At 40.3% G+C, this 16,158-nt stretch overlaps 2 protein-coding genes across 4 annotated transcripts; one reads left to right on the top strand and one right to left on the bottom strand.

Annotated features, from left to right (window-relative positions):
• The first annotated feature begins 276 nt into the window (after positions 1-276).
• Positions 277-4,737, top strand: LOC131131543 (uncharacterized). Of its 2 annotated transcripts, XM_058076328.2 has the most exons (12): positions 277-418; positions 516-559; positions 839-902; positions 971-1,102; positions 2,661-2,765; positions 2,839-2,888; positions 2,962-3,087; positions 3,203-3,248; positions 3,712-3,783; positions 3,864-4,017; positions 4,144-4,226; positions 4,308-4,737. In XM_058076328.2, the coding sequence occupies exons 1-12, from the start codon at positions 386-388 to the stop codon at positions 4,458-4,460; spliced, it is 1,062 nt and encodes a 353-aa protein (XP_057932311.2). In that variant the 5' UTR covers positions 277-385; the 3' UTR covers positions 4,461-4,737. The 2 variants fall into 2 exon arrangements, with proteins under 2 accessions (XP_057932311.2, XP_078646162.1); XM_078790036.1 differs by having other exon boundaries at positions 3,864-4,226.
• A 724-nt stretch (positions 4,738-5,461) lies between these two features.
• On the bottom strand, positions 5,462-13,140 carry neto2b (neuropilin (NRP) and tolloid (TLL)-like 2b). 2 transcript variants are annotated; one of them, XM_058076327.2, is made up of 12 exons: positions 12,790-13,140; positions 11,501-11,557; positions 11,098-11,262; positions 10,028-10,276; positions 9,910-9,957; positions 9,706-9,833; positions 7,805-7,906; positions 7,607-7,733; positions 7,373-7,486; positions 7,159-7,289; positions 6,987-7,079; positions 5,462-6,130 (listed from the first exon to the last, which is right to left on the bottom strand). In XM_058076327.2, the coding sequence occupies exons 1-12, from the start codon at positions 12,797-12,799 to the stop codon at positions 5,684-5,686; spliced, it is 1,671 nt and encodes a 556-aa protein (XP_057932310.2). In that variant the 5' UTR covers positions 12,800-13,140; the 3' UTR covers positions 5,462-5,683. The 2 variants fall into 2 exon arrangements, with proteins under 2 accessions (XP_057932310.2, XP_057932309.2); XM_058076326.2 differs by having other exon boundaries at positions 5,462-6,133; positions 12,790-13,134.
• Between the last annotated feature and the right edge of the window lie 3,018 nt (positions 13,141-16,158).

The following is a 16,158-nucleotide window of genomic DNA, read 5'->3' as shown; positions in this document are numbered from 1 at the left end:
AACTCACTGCATACACTAGCTCTCCTTCCCTTGCTCATCCAATCAGCAGTCAGAATCAGTCGGTGAGTGGGATATTTCACATTCTTTAGAAAATGCACATCCTTGGGTGAACAAGGAGGTTGAAGAGTCACATGGGGCACAGGAGCCACAGGTTGCCAACCCCTGGTTAAATGAATTGCATTGGTCTTAACACACACACACACACACACACTTTCCGGGGCAGGCGCAGTGAAAGCATCATGTGACTTATTTTCACTCTGACTTTTTTGTGCAGGTGTTCTTTGCCAGGAGCGCACATTTCTCATAAAAGCCACCATGAAGGAAGTCTGTTCAGTCTCTGTGGACCAACTGAAATGCGACTTTTGGGTTGACTGATTTTTTAACCATGGATCTCAATGGTACCCTGAGTGCCTATCAGGTAAGACTACTTGATCCTAGTTGTGTAGAAATGAGATGAAAAATAGAATAAACAATATTAGTGTGACATTTCCTCAGATGTCTTATTTCCTTCCCAGATTGATGTTCTCTCTACAGTGTATCTGCTCTCACTGACTCCCAGGTAATCATCATTTACTGAATCAAACTTGGTATGGTATACAGTATGTGTTTTTTTGTACTGTATAACTAAACATGAGTATCTATCACTATACACACTGAAGTTCCCAAGACTTGAAAATGTGGTGAAAAGTTAAGATGGGTGATATTTGAACAGCTTTTGACTGACGTCCATGTGTCTGAGCAATGAAACTCTGGGTTGAGCTCCTGTGCTGAGCTGGTGCCAAAGTACCTTCAACTGTGTATGTTATGTCATTTATATGATCATTTATATGATCTGCAGTGTGATTGGGAGCTTTTCTGTTCTGGTGGTCTCCACGGTGAGATGGAGGTATCTGAAAGAACAGGTTTGTGCCAACTTTGTGATTCCGGTGGAGTGAATGATGGCGCTAAAGTCTGGTGTTTATGATTACAGGTGCACCTGTTGGTCCAACTCGCCTTGGCGGACCTTGTGGCAGCTGTCATCCTGATGTTCACGAGCGCCATGAATAAAGTCAGCAACGACAACAGCATCGCCATCTGTCAGTACAGCTTACCTCTGTCACTGGTGAGGAACAAATTGCAACCAAAAATTAAACAAAAACTTTTTTTTTCGGTGCACAATTGTAAAAATCTAAGACATAGAAATTTGTGTCATAATCATGTTCATCAATTGTTTATACAATAAAATTAAACATATACACATACTAAATAAACATACAAAGCAACTGTATTTTAGCTGAAATACATTCCACAGTGTTAAAGGTGTAGGACAGATGGATACTTTCAAAACTATTTACACAGTGATGATGGAATGTGTGAGTCCATTCAGGTGCTTTGAAAATACAAATATGAAAAGTATTCACAAGATCAATAAAATTCTAATATTTGCATAGGAAACAGTGAGGCAGTACACAAGATAAGTCCATCATATACTGCAGGAGGGTACTAACTAAATTTAAAGGGATAGTTTTGTGTTACGTGTTTTGTGTTTAAAGTGATTAAGGTTAAGATATGCCTTTATTCGTCCCTCAGTGGGGAAATTTGTGATACAACGCCAGAGAAAATATTTGTGAATTGTGAGGTCTGATTTTTTTTCTAGTAGGCATTTTTGTGATACAAATGTATTATGCTTTTGAATGCATATTGTTTTGGAGAAGCCAAACTCTTTACTTAACTGTCCCCAGCAACTAGCTGGAACTATTTTCCTCAGCGCCGAAATCTGTTATACAACTTCATGTCAGAAAATTCGAACTATGCCTTTAAAAGGCAACACACAATTTGTAGAGCAGCTATTTTGATTTTTGCAAAACCTCAGAATTGTTTCTTTTTCTTTTGCTCCCTGGCCCGTGCCTCTAGTTGTAAGCTACAACTTAACACTTAGGCTACTACAATAAGTACTGCAGCGTGGTAAATGCTTTTTTGACAATAACATTTTATGTCAAGAGTTTTACAGTATTGTACTTCGTTACATAATACAATTGCATAAGATGTAAAACGTGTATAATAAATCCCAGGAACGTGAGTGAGCCAAAGGGACACCAAAAAATGACATAATTGTCACGAGAAGGACTACCGTTTGTTTTTATTGGGCTTGTAACAACTGACACACACACACACACACACCTCTTCCACAATAATTACCTCATGAGCCAATAAAGTCACAATAGAAAAAGCTTTTACAGTTTCAGTTAGAGCAAATGTCAATTACTTTAAATTAACTTTTTTTAAAATTAATTCTCAATGGCAAAAAATAAGAGCAATGCCACTTTGGGCTTTGAATTTCGCTATCACGTTTTTTTTATTAATAAGTTATCACGGCTGCACAGTGGTCGAGTAGCTAGCATGCAGGCCACACAGCTAGGAAACCGCACCCCAGCGACCCACGTTAGGATAAGCGGTATAGAAAATGGATGAATGGATATTTAAAATGTATTAATTATACCACAGATAAATAATGTATTCACAGTTTACCGCAGTAGCAAGAATCTGAGCAAACCAGTATTCCTTGCTACTTTTTTAACATATCTTAACAGCTAATATATTTTCCACTGTAAATCAGCTGTACATTTTTACGCGTTGCTCTGTAACGCCATTTCTTTTTGTATTTATCCATTTGTTTGCAGACATTTTATTTCATCTCATTTCTGCTGGTAGTGGTCTACGCATGGAAGTCCAAGAACGCAATCCAAGGGTGGAGAGCAACACCAGCTGAGGACGAGTTAAAACGGGTGAGATGCTGCATATGATCACATTTTCAACATTACATCATGTAAATTCACCTTTTACCCGTTTCACATGCAGAGTCCTTGCAGAAGTAAACTAGTCACGGTTCCTGTGTACTTGATAGTATGGTGAGTGTGACACACCTCTTTTTGAAGCTTTGCTGGAAAGGATGCTATTAAAGTGTAATGTATGACATCACAGGTTGATCCCGACTGCGGTGTACTTAGCATATGTCCTCACGCCTTTCATCAAAGCCACTTTACTGATTCCAGACCCCGATGCCTCACTCAGCATCACCATCCAGAATGATGCCAAATACTGCACCAGGTAACCAGTTAATTTGACAAAGTTCAATCACAGTTCCATACGTACCTTGGTTTTAAGGTCATTTTCTGTACAGTAAGAGAAGAAAATCACTTATTTTGTTGACTTTTCTCCTCAGTTGTATTTTGTTCTTGCACGTCTGGATGGATTCCTGCTCAGATGCTGTGAGTTGAAAAATCAACAGTTAATCATTTATTTTTATCGCACAGTAGGCCTTTTCAGTAAATGCTGTATTTATAGCTTTAAAAAAATAATTCTGGTGTTTTTTTTAACTACATTAGGTGATTCAGCCACAGCTCTTCATATATATATTTTTTTTTCACCACTGCCCTTTTTTGTATACTACACAGCGGCTATAAGAAACTGCAGTCAATAGAAAAGAGGCATTAACTGCATCATCTACATACAGTGTACAAATGAAAATACAAATGATTACAAAAACATGAATCAAAAAGCTGTTTTGTCAAGAAAATGTGCCCCAACTTACAGCATTTTTCTCTGCAATCTGTGTCCCATCTTGGAAAACCCGGCACTAAATCACTGACAGCCAATATGAGCATTCCTGATACACGGACATCCGCATGTAGTAGTACCTTCACAGCTCTGTTTCTTTTCTTTTCTTGCCAGGAAGTAATCCATGACACTTTTATGCGTGTGTTTCTTGTACTTGTGGTGATTCCTGTGATGTTGTCTTGCTCAGTAAGTCAGCACATTTTATGGACACACAGCAGCAGTTTGAATGGATGTGTTATTAACATTGTCGTCTTATGTAATGTAAGGTTATTTACTATAAGGTTGGTTGGTGGTATGAACACCACAAACAGGAGGCGCTTTTCCCCGTGGAACGAGATGGACGCTCAAGCAGGCGATTTAAAAGTGTGTTCTCCACAGCCAGGAGCATGGTGATGGTGATCCTGTTCTGCTGGATACCAGGTGTGTGTGTATATAGGGTTTTGGTTAACGTTTTGCGTAGGGCGAGGATTGGAGTAAGGGTTTTAGTTAGGAGCTGGCTTGAGGTGTTTGTGTTGGGACTCATGCTAATTTGCAGCATTGTTGCAGCCCTCCTGGTCATTCTGCTGTCTACCTTGATGGCATGGACCCGTGTTGAACAGCACAGCCTGTTTCCTGCTTACCTGATACAGGTGGGTTTCATACCAATCTTGTCTCATGTATTCAACGAATAAGTCAATGATTGATGAGGTTATTGTATGTTTTCACGTCAGGCTGCCAGTGTGTCCCTGCAAGGCTTCCTCAACAGTATGGTGTACGCATGGAGGCGGCCCAACTTTACAGAGGCAGTCCGCGGGGAGAACACTCCCCTGGTGGCCTACAAGTACATGGCTTTCTTTGACGAATCACTAAGGAGTTCTCCTTGAGTCTCTACAAGTGACTTTGCACAATGCTCAGGCATGAAAAGACTCTCAATGAAAGATACAGTACAAAGGATGCACAAAGGACCGTAGTATTGCAGCCAATGAGCTGTATGATGACATTTATTTCTATTTTTAATATAAGGTGCTTTTCCATGAGGGAATATTTTGGACACAATGAAGAAAATTAATTTTAAGGAATTTTAAATGGTTTATTTTCTAAAAAAAAAGGTTGTATATTTGAAAATATTTATTTGTATATATTTATAAATAAATTATGGAGAAAAAATATGTATTTCGTGAGAAAAAAACTCAGGATAAAGCCTTATAATTAAAAAATTATACTTTTTGAGAAAAATCGTGTATGTTTCCAGGAAAAAAAAAATAGCAGTCACAATCTTACAAGAAATAAGTAATTTTTTTTTTCATGAAAAAAGTTATAATATATTGAAAACAGTCTTTAGTGATACAATAATAGTCTTGATAAAATTACATTTAGGATTTTATTCTTATATGTTTGGGATTCATTTTTGTAGTATTTTCTTTTTTTTATTGTGGCCCTAAGACTCTTTCATATTTATCCAGTAATGTTGACTTCTTATCAACAGCGCTCTCAAAGGCCCCGCCCTCCATTGTACACTGTGGTCACGCTGTAATATCAGTGTTCACTTGTGTGTGTGTGTAGAATGCGTGCACACACACGTATATTGACCATTTTATATGGAACACATTTCCCGTGTCATGTCTTAAACCTGCTACTATTGTGTCATAAAGTGTACAGATGTGTAACTGAGGCTGCTGCATAAGGCATGTCTGCTAGTCAGGAGATATTGGACCCTGTATGAACCTGCAGCATTCAGTTTTGTATTATGTTCTGATGTCCTACATACATTTGATTCATGTAAATTATTTGGGATGTCATAAAAATAATATACCCCAATAGTTAGAATAGCTTTGGTTCAATACTCCTCTCACACTCACTTCCTGACTATAAAGTCAGCCAAAAATAAAATTTGCTGGCATTTATTCTATCAAATCCAAAGTATTTTCCATTTCAGGCTGTGTCCAAAACATTTTTACAACCATTTTCTTGTCTTTACAATTAAAGAAACCAAGCACAATGGTCACACTTACAATAAGAACACATTTGATTAATCCTGTGTATAAAAAGCCAACACTTACTTTGTGACTTTGTTCCGGGTGTGGCACAAATGCTGCATTTCTGTTTTTTAAAAATCCATGGATAAAGATCTTTGCTGGGCCATCTCGTACTTCCCTCTTCTGTTCCCAGCTCTGCGCACATAGACATCATAGCTCCCATCCTCCTCGTCTTCCTCCTCCTCCATCACTCTGTCCTGCCGCCTCACTGCTCGCTCCGCCAGGCTGTATTGGCCCTGCATGGCGGTGACGGCCTTTACGCTGGGCCAGCTCTTCTTCCGCAGACTGCTGTTGGAGTCCCGCAGAGGAGGCAAGGATCTCTGGAGCTCGCCTCTAAATGCGGGAAGGTCCAGGGATCCATGTCCCATCCCATGAGTGCCCTGACCGGCTTTGATGGAGTTGAGGGAGGCCTGAGAGCCGCAGTGGTGCTCGTGGACGCAGCGTGAGCCCGACGAGGACCTCCTGAGGGCCTGCAAGGACTGGAGTTCCTCTGACAGCTCCCCAAGGTCCCCAGACATCTTCTGGAAAAAATTAAGATAAATGAAAGTGGCCAATTTGTTAAGTGGCCTTTTTATTTGCAGAATTGGTGCCTTTTAGCTAGAAATGGCACAAGAAAGGTCAAATAAGTTGTATTAGCAATACTAATGACATGTTATTTTCATACTATACATGATTGTTTTTACATTTGGTAAATTCTTTAGATTCCTTATCATAGTAGACAATTTTTAGGTACATTTTGAAAAGTGTAATTGTCTTCCAATTTTTTTTTAACATTATGACAAAAAGTAAGCACAAGATTATTCAGTCTCACACACACACACACTTAATACAGCCAATTACCAAAATCCAAATTTCTATGGATGAAATGGGAACAACGTGCTCAATGCCACTGTAGAAAGGTGCGGGTAGTTCCTTTTAATCTTAATAGAAAATACAAAATAACCAACTTCTCTGAACACACAAACGGTTTTGTTTGGCTTTGGTTTATGTGCACTCGACTTTGATGTCAGTGTATGATGTCAAATAATATAAAAAACTATTTCTGAAATTGATACGCATTTCCAAAAAAAAATATATAGTTATTCACAAAAAGTACATTTATTTTTGCTTTCAAAAGTGGTCCACGGTCAGGAACCCCTACTCCAGATGCTGCTAGAAGTCACCAGAAACATAAAATCAGGGCCATAAATTCTTGTCATTTTTCAATCAGTGAAGTAACAAATTAAACAAAAGGGAAATATTTGTCATTGCTATCTCTTCACATCATTTCTTAGTCTTTTGCCACATATTGTGCAATTTCCAGTTATAATATACTAACCGCATCAAAACACAGAGTAAGTATCTTAACATTTTCCCAAGTACTACCAAACTAACCTTTTCTCTGAGAGTGAGTAGTTCATAATGTGGAGGCTCAAATGTCTCCTGGAAGTCTCCACGATGGAACAAGTTATTCTTACGTATCAACACCTTACAGATAAAACACATTACTTATATGAGCACTGGGGTTGTTGTTGTTTTGCAGAAAAGAACATTGTGTCGTTACAACCTTTTTGCGTGGCTGCTTGATTTGCACCAGGATGGAGATGATGAGCAGCAGCAGCACCACTCCGGTGGACACGCAGATGACTGTGCCATGGGTCTTTGTGATATGGTGGAAAATACCTTTTTGCTTCTTCTCTGCATCAACACCAGCACAAAGACACTGCGAGTGTACACATACCCAAATGGTACATTAAACATGATACATATCCAAGTAGTACCTTTGCAGTTGCTTTCGTCCCAGGGAAAGACACAGTTTTGTACACCGTTGCACACCAGGGAGTTGTTGATACACATGTTGCTGTGGCAGAAGAAAGCACTGCCTATGCAGGGGGCTGCAACATAAATGTATGACCAATTAGATAGTAGATATGCAATGACCACTAGTGGGTGTGGTTTCACATATCAATGAGGAGAGACAAAGAGCAATGTGGATTTTAAAAAAAGGAGCTCACGATCTGCGAAAGATGTGAAGAGCATCCGAAAGCGGCTGAGGCGGCTGGTCTCATCTGCCCACATCCTCACCACGCCCACGCCTGTGTCCAGCATGATGTCGTTGGCCACTGTGCTACAAAACTTTGCCTATTGCGGATAGATGTTTTAGTTCTATCTCATAGTACCAAAATAGTGTAAGACAAATAATAAATGACTACCTTAAGGTCCTCAATGGCATTACTGCCATCATAAACAGCCACAAAGTTCTTCTTACATTCATTGGAGTTCTCCATCTGATATTCTAAGAATCGCAGGTAAATCTAGAAGAAGCAATGAGTATGTTATGTTTGTAATCTAAGCCTAAAATGTTCAGCTGAATTGTCGTTTCCACTTTTCACTGGAACACATTTCACTGCAGCACACCATTTTACATGACAAACAAGACGGCGCTGTATATTTTGTGCTGTAGTCAATAAAAGTGCACCTTGCAGGAAGTGCAAGCGTTAGGTAAGTTTTCCATGACGACCTTGGTTGGATCCTGTGAAATTGTCTCATTATGTTGACGTTGACTTCAGTTGTGAAGTGTGATTCGGCACATAAATGTTTTTCATATTGGAAGCTCAGTCTGCAGCAGCACGAGTGAGCATGTGATCCAAGGAGTCTATAGAGTTAACAGCGAATGCTGATTGGAGTATAATTCCGTAATATGATTATGATTGGAAGCAAAATCCAGAAACTATGCATTGGAAACATGTCCTCAGCATACGACTCAGGTAGTAATTGTTCCAGACGGCCCAGAAGACCAAGGTTGTCAGCAAAATGCTTGCTTGCAGTTGTTGCTGCTCAGGGTAGCCCGACCAGTTATTGGGTTTTGGGAGCCATCACTTTTCACACAAGGCCATGTTGGTTTGGATTTTTTTTTCTCTTAAGAAAAAGTTTCATTAAAAAACTGCATTTTGTGTTCACTTGTGCTGTAATTGACTAATATTGAAATTTGTTTGATGATCTGAAAGTAAAATTAAGGAGGGGGCCAAACAATTTATCAAATACATAAAATAAATAAGGAAAAAACAAATAAATAACATAAAATAACGCACACACACAAACAGTGTGGTCGCTCTCTACATCAGGAAGCTTCATTGTGTCACCCTGAGCAGGAAAACCCAAAGCACAGACGCCCAAACCCAGATCCTAAGCTGCAGAGAATGTGGACCACTAGGTAGCATGAAAACACCAGGTCATCACTCTCCCTCCACCACAATGGCAGGACGAACCCAGCAAGACAGACAAATGAGCAAGCCGGCAGAGGAACAGACGAGCGGCAAGGCAACCCACCACACCGACAGATCCAAGAGAGCACCAGAGCTGAGAAGGCGAGACCAGCAGCCAATCAGCCGCTGGGCCTCCACACCAAATACCGTCCACCCACTGGAAAGAGACTCCCAGCAGGCTGGCAGCCAGATTGGCCAGAGGCAAAAATGCATAAAACACCCCAGGGAAGCACGAAGACAGGAGGCACCCCAGCACCTGGCTGAGTATTATCCCCTGGACAGACCTGCACCCCCAAGGCCCTCCTGCACTAAAAGTACTACATTGTGTCCACATGCCCAAATTTTACCCACTCTTGCAAGTATAGTGGGTCGGGACTGGGGCTTCAGACGCTGAGCCTCAAACTCACCACACCCTGCCAAGTGATCGTCCCCAAAATGCCGCACCAATCTAAAGCTTTTCCCCGTTGAGAAATTTTTGAGGCATGTTTGGCAGGGTGCAAAATTTATATCACAAAGACAGGAAGTCCCGCACACAGCAAACATGCTTGTTCTGGATGCTACAGTGGGGGGTGGAATTGATCGTGGATGGGATCGCCGTTTTAACACGAGTATTGGCTGATATCAATATCGTTCCTTTTCAGGGATCTCGGCCGATATCAATCGGTGGCCCATCGATGGTAGCATCGCTAATTTGAATTATTAAAGTCTGTTTACATTGTAAATGTTCAGGATTTAAATATTAGGATTTCTTTTAAGATAAGCATTTTTCTCATCACTGGCTAAGCTTGGGCTTCTTGTATATGTTATGTCTAAGCAACAAAAATAAATATACTGGAGCATACAGGTACCTTGTTTTTGGATGGGGCACGTATGGTCCAGATGCAGTCCACGGCCTGGTCTGGCTTCACCTTGTACTCCTCCTCAACCTGGCTGGAACGGATCAGGCCGTCAGCCCCAGTCAGCTCAAACTGACAATCTTGAGAAGAGGATGGGGAACTGCTGAGTTTGAACATCAAGTTTGAATGTAAAGAGGAGCTGTGTTGTTTCACTACCTGGGATGGGGTTTAAAAGTCCTCCCACATGTAGATGGAATTCTGGGTCTTTTGATGGAGATATTTAGTTATATATTGTAAACTATTAGAGGACTACCTGACGAATAAAAGCGACCACCTGCCGTGTAGCTGTAGTGGACCTGGAAGCCGATGCCTTCCAGCTCCTCGTCACTGAAGAAGCGAATCCACATGAAGCGGCCGCTGGAGAGGACCAGTCCCGGACAGGTGGCACCACAGAAGCGATTAATTAGTGGTGAGAAGCTGAAGGGGCCGTCGCGCACCTCGATGTGGTCAAAACGACACTCAAAGGATGCCTCAATGTAGAAAGCCTTGTCGAACAGCAGCTCGACCCTCTGCCGGGGCAGCGCTAGGGAGAGTTAGCGAGTTACTGTTATTGGCACCTAATGGTAATGGTTTCATTTATTTGAACATGCATACAAGTCACATTGGAATACATCACATTATACAATTCACAGTTCCACGTGTCCAAAAGGAGGAGGAAGAAGAAAAGTTGATTTAATCCTACCCCCAATCCGTTTTATATGAATTGCAATACATTTGTTCACTTCTGTATTCCAAATGTACTCTTTACCAATTCAAAAACGGGGAAAATTACAAGGTAATGTAAAAATGTGATAAAATAAATAAAGTAAATAAATCATAACAGTCATAATAATAATAATAATATGAAATTGATATAACATTTGATAGAACATAGTTGGAAAATGGGTGAGTACTAACTAATGAACTCACTAGAATGACGAGGTAGTAAAGAGTGTAGAGTAGTGTTTAGACACAGTGGTTCAGTACTCTACTCCCTTGTATTTTAATCATCTATGTGATTAAAAAAAATCTGACTAAAGTTTCCTTTCATGTTTATGAAATCAACAAAAAAAAACAATGGTGTGTAATAAAAATCTATGGCACACTGTGTTGTAACAACTGCAGCCTTGGTGTTGCCATGGCAACCCTGCATCACCTCTTTCAGTAGTGCCACAATGTTGGTGGACCAGCCAGGACACACCTCTCATGTTGTCTTAGCACTAGCATCAATGCTATCATGACTACTAAAATTTGATTCCATGCATGCACAACAATAGCAGGAACCCAAGCACAAAAGCAACAATTATGCCTGACTGTTGATTTCATCCTAACAATGAAATGCAAAACCCCCTTTTTTTAATTTACCTTCCAGCACGTACAAACACTCCTTGTTAGGAGGGTAAGTGTTGGGGTAGTTTGGAGAGCTGAACGTGCCGCCGTCTGCGTGTCTTATCCAGTTCCCACAGTGACGAGAATATGCCGGCCTCTGTGAAGGCGACGGTTTCACCACTTTGGAAACAGCACCTTGCTCTGCACAACACAAAACGAAATATAACTTGTGATATGCTGCAAAGCTCATGAAAGTCTAAATTCAAGTTCTGTCTCACCAAAAAAACAGTATCATTATAGAAATACAATAGGTTTGTGGAAAAGATGCAGAATTTTGCAGGTACGCGTGAATGGAGGTTACGCCATGTCATTAAAAAATGGAATGTGTGTAACGTTCTGTTTCCCTTTTCAACAATGCAAGAGTGGATCCCAATCTTACCTGCAGTCTTTTGAGCCCGAGCAAATCCCTCCTCAATGAAAAGGAGAAGTATCCAGACTGTAAAGGAAGGTGACAGACAGACAGTGAGTGAGTGTGAGGACAAACAAGGAATAAAGAAAAGCCAAACAGAGCTTAGTGGGATTTGTGTGTCTATAACTTGCTGTCTTTGGCCCTGAATGTATATGACAGGATGGGATCCGGCGGGAAGAATAAACACACAACTCTTCCCCCCTTCTGCTTGCTGAAATCTCACTCCCACTTCCCCCAAACTCCCTTTTTTTTCCTCAATACAGCTCATGAGTTGCATGCCACTTTGGACAAGCATCAGTGTGTCACGATAATGTGCAAAGACAGCAAAAACATCAAACATGTCGGAGCCAACTCATCACATGTGTGCATTACATAAAAAAATGACCCAAATAGAGCAACCGAAGCCTGAGGGCAGTGCAATTTGCCGTGACTTTCCACCAAAGTGGTGTGTGTGTGTGTGTGTGTGTGAGGTGCTGCAACAAAAAATGCATCAGAAATTTTCAAGAACATATCAGTGATGTTATTCCATGTTGACATGCGCTCTTTCCAGTGTTATCCTCCACATTATTTACAGTCTGTGCTTACAATATGCACAATACAACAAGATTCTGAAAATCCAACATTTTATTATTGCAGTTTGGAAGTGTTTCAGATTTTTAAAATTATTCTATGACAGAATAATTAAAATATCTCAAACACTTCCAAAGATAGATGATAGATAGAATGTATATCTAACTAAATCAGGCTTGCAGTGATGATGCAGTGCAGTGCTAGCCACTGTAAACAACAGCCATAATACTAAACAAATTAACAAATTGAAATTATTATCTTTGTCAAGGCAGACATTTGACACAGTTCTTATATTACAGTCCAACAACAGACGCATACAGAAAAATGTTGGAATGCATTGGCCACTTTGATCCACTTTTTTAATTAAAGATGCTAAAACCAATCCCACATGCTAAGGTATCGTTATTTTATAGGCGAGTAAAAAACAATTGCGGGCCGAAAATTAAACATGGCATTCCTTTGGTTGTTAAGAAACACTACAAAATATTTTCTTTTTACACAATTCTACACAGCTGTGTTTTGTTAATATTGTGGTGGTAACTGGCAAATAATTAACTTGTGTTGGCTAAATGCTAAAAATGACATGTAAAATCACAAAATAGAATATAAAATGTGCGAGATTACGATAAACCAAATATTGTAAAGTAAATCAATTAGAGTGAAAATAAAAAAAATTGCGTCTTGCTTACCAACGTTCATCCTCTCTGTTGGACTCCTGTTGGCTTTACTTCGAAACTCGACCGACAAACGTTTCTCCTCACGTGCTCCTTCTACATGTTGACGTTAGTCAATTGATGGTCGCTGATTGACAAAAGACAACTTTCATCCTAGTTCACTCCTTGTTGGAACTAACGGAAGAAGAGTCATCACTCCGCTGCCATGGAACAGACATCAGCAAGTTGTGATGATGAAGCAGTAGTCACAGTGAAGTGTGCAGGAGGAGGAGGAGGACGAAGAGTAGGGTGGATTTAAGACTAGACCCAGGGAGGGGAAGATTACTGCGCATGCGCTAAGGCTAACACCAACACCACTTTTAAAACTGCGCAGTCGTTCACAATATAATTGCTGTTATGTCCCACAGTGTTTGTAATTAAAGGAAATAAATAACAATGAAATATTGTTTGGGGATAATACACTCATAACATACACAAAAACGAAAAACTACATTGATAAAAATATATTTGAGCTCATACAATATACAATACTTATATAATGTTATTCTAATATTATCTGAAAATACAAAAATCTGAAAATGTCACTACTTTTTTTGGCTGTTTGAATTTTTTTTTGGCTCACAAAATTGAAATTTTCAACACTAGTGGACAATGAGATAACTTTATTTAAACTCATATTATCACCAGTAACTTTATAATGGTACACCTGAATACCATCACATTCCCCTATACAAAAGAAAGTAATTGAGTTGTATCAGTCTGGAAAAGGTTACATAGCCATTTCTAAAGCTTTGGGATTCCAGCGAAACAATGGCAAAAAAATGTGGAACAGTGGTGAACATTCCTAGGAGTGGCCGGCCAACCAAAAATATCCCAACAGCGCAGCAACAACTCATCAAGAAGTCACAAAAGACACCCCAACAACATCCAAAGAACCACAGGTCTCACTTGCCTCAGTTAAGGTCAGTGTTCATGACTCCATCATAAGAAAGACACTGGCCTGCATGACAGGGTTCCAAGCCCAAAAACAACTGCTGAACAAGCAGAGCATTCAGGCTCATCTCAATTTTGAGAAAACATCTCGAAAATACTCGAATGATGTGGTCTAATGAGACAGAAGTTGAACTTTTTGGAATGTGTGTGTCCCATTACATCTGGCGTATAAGTAATGCCACTTAGCAGAAAAACAACATCATACCAACAGTAAAATATGGTGGTGGTAGTGTGATGATCTTGTTATGCTGCTTCATGACCTGGAAGACTTGCTGTGATAAATGGAACCATGAATTCTGCCATCTACTTAAAATATCCTGGCGGAGGCCTCAAGCTGAAACCAACTTGGGTTCTGTAGCAGGACAATGATCCAAAACACACCAGCAAGTCCACCTCTGAATGGATGAAGAAAAACAAAAAATACTTTGAAGTGGCCTAGTGAAAGTCCTAACCTGAATCCTATTGGATACTCACCCTCACTCCATGTTTAATCACCACAGGTCTAATCCAACTGATCACCAGGACTACAAAGTCGATCACAGACCTGCGGGATTGGGTGCACCCATGGACAGCACCCCTGATGGACTCTAAGAGGGCTGGGTACTCTGAACTGCCGTTTGAAGTGTACGTACAAACGACAATCAGGACCCTCATTACACCTGAGAACATCTTTTCCCTCGATTTTGAAGGATTTGTTTTAATTTAAATAAAGTTTCGTAGAATTAACCTTCAAACTTAAAACGGTAATGAGCATTATTATTTTTGTCTTTTGCAACAGCAGACTGTTTGCTGAAGCTGTTGTGTTGGATCTTATTATGAATTAAGCGTTCTGCAGTGGTGCCTGGTTATAAAGTGTGTGACATTAAAGTCGCTGAGACTTGTGAGTTTCTATGAACACCAGCTGTTACACTCCAGCTGCCACAGTGGGTGATCCACTGTTGTTTTTTTGTTGTTTCTAGAATGTTGCGAAAGCGTCTTAGCGCCCCATCCCTTCAACTTGAAGCATGAAAATCTGCAGCATGGTTGTCACGGTAACACCAGCCGTGTCTTGCCTGCATCATGTGATGAAATCAGGTGCCTAGAAAGCAGAGAGGGTTGATGGGTTGAGGAATCAAAGTAACAGAAAATCCTTCCTCCTGCTCGCTTACTTCCTGCTATGTGTAATTGTCACCTAAAGGGACAAGACACTTTGTTTGAACCCCTCCCCATGAGTGAATGCAACAGAAAGGAAGCAACCGCGACACTGAGCAGGCCTTCAAGTCTGCCTACAAGGACTATTGAGAAAGCTTATGTGCTTCAAAATGTTGATTTTTTTAAAGATAATGTTGATCAACAGAATTACTGAACTTGTGTGTTTCCTGGTAATATTTGTGCAGCCACTTGCTGCAAGGCAGAATTCATAGGGTTCAATCTTTAACTGCCCCACAGGCCAATGAAAAAGCAATTACCATTTGCCAGGAGCACCCACTAGGTTGTTTGAATAGCAAACTAGGACACTGTATAAAGCACTGTAAGAATTATGAGCCAAGTTTTCCAAGACCAGAATTTTACAATGGAATAACTGCTCTCTATTAAATACTGAATAAATAACCTGCCATTGCTCTAAAGTTGCTACTGCTTATTGAAGATTTTTTGCTGTCATGTCATAACCTTTTCAGACAAGCTAGCATGTTAACAATGCTAACATTAGCATGCAAAACTTAGACAACCTCTGACAATATTAACACCAAGAAAAATGGCTAAAAATATTACTATGCTAATGTTAGCATGCTAGCAATGCGAACATGGTAACTTTAGCATGCTAAGAATTAGCATGATAGCACTAAGTGTTTCTGTAAGTTCATTCATTCATTGATTTTCAAGGGGGTTGCTGGAGCCTATCCCAGCTGTCTTCGGGCGAGAGGCGGGGTACATCCTGGACTGTTGGCCAGCCAATCACAGGGCACATATAGACAAACAACCATTCACACTCACATTCATACCAATGGACAATTTGGAGTCGCCAATTAATCTAGCATGTTTTTGGAATGTGGGAGGAAACCGGAGTACCCGGAGAAAACCCACGCATGCACGGGGAGAACATGCAAACTCCACACAGAGATGGCCGAGGGTGGAATTGAACCCTGGTCTCCTGGCAGTGAGGTACGCGCGGTAACGACTCGATCGCCGTGCAGCCGTTTCTGGAAGTTTATATTTATAAAAACGGCTAAAAAGGATACTATGCTAACATTAGCATGCAACACTAAGTTATTAATGCAGACACTAAGCGCTGAGTGACAGCATATGGCAGTGGTTCTCAATTGCAATGCTAGCAATGCTCATATGCTAACCATGCTAACACTACACATAGAGAAATAATACATTTTTATTTGTGTAGCGCTTTTCAAGGTA

The sequence above is a fragment of the Doryrhamphus excisus genome, linkage group LG1, assembly GCF_037039965.1.
Source record: "Doryrhamphus excisus strain RoL-2023G ecotype Guam linkage group LG1, RoL_Dexc_Guam_v1.1, whole genome shotgun sequence".
Lineage (NCBI taxonomy): Eukaryota > Metazoa > Chordata > Actinopteri > Syngnathiformes > Syngnathidae > Doryrhamphus > Doryrhamphus excisus.
This window is presented reverse-complemented; position numbering and strand designations above follow the sequence as displayed.

Excerpts from the sequence above, each read along its gene's own strand:
- LOC131131543 (XM_078790036.1), top strand. The coding sequence starts at position 386 with ATGGATCTCAATGGTACCCTGAGTGCCTATCAG. Across the intron at positions 560-838 it reads CTGCTCTCACTGACTCCCAG|TGTGATTGGGAGCTTTTCTG; the intron begins GTAATCATCATT and ends TATGATCTGCAG. Across the intron at positions 3,249-3,711 it reads TGGATTCCTGCTCAGATGCT|GAAGTAATCCATGACACTTT; the intron begins GTGAGTTGAAAA and ends TTTTCTTGCCAG.
- neto2b (XM_058076326.2), bottom strand. Across the intron at positions 10,277-11,097 it reads GTGTTTGTACGTGCTGGAAG|CGCTGCCCCGGCAGAGGGTC; the intron begins GTAAATTAAAAA and ends AACTCTCCCTAG. Across the intron at positions 7,734-7,804 it reads ATGCCATTGAGGACCTTAAG|GCAAAGTTTTGTAGCACAGT; the intron begins GTAGTCATTTAT and ends TATCCGCAATAG.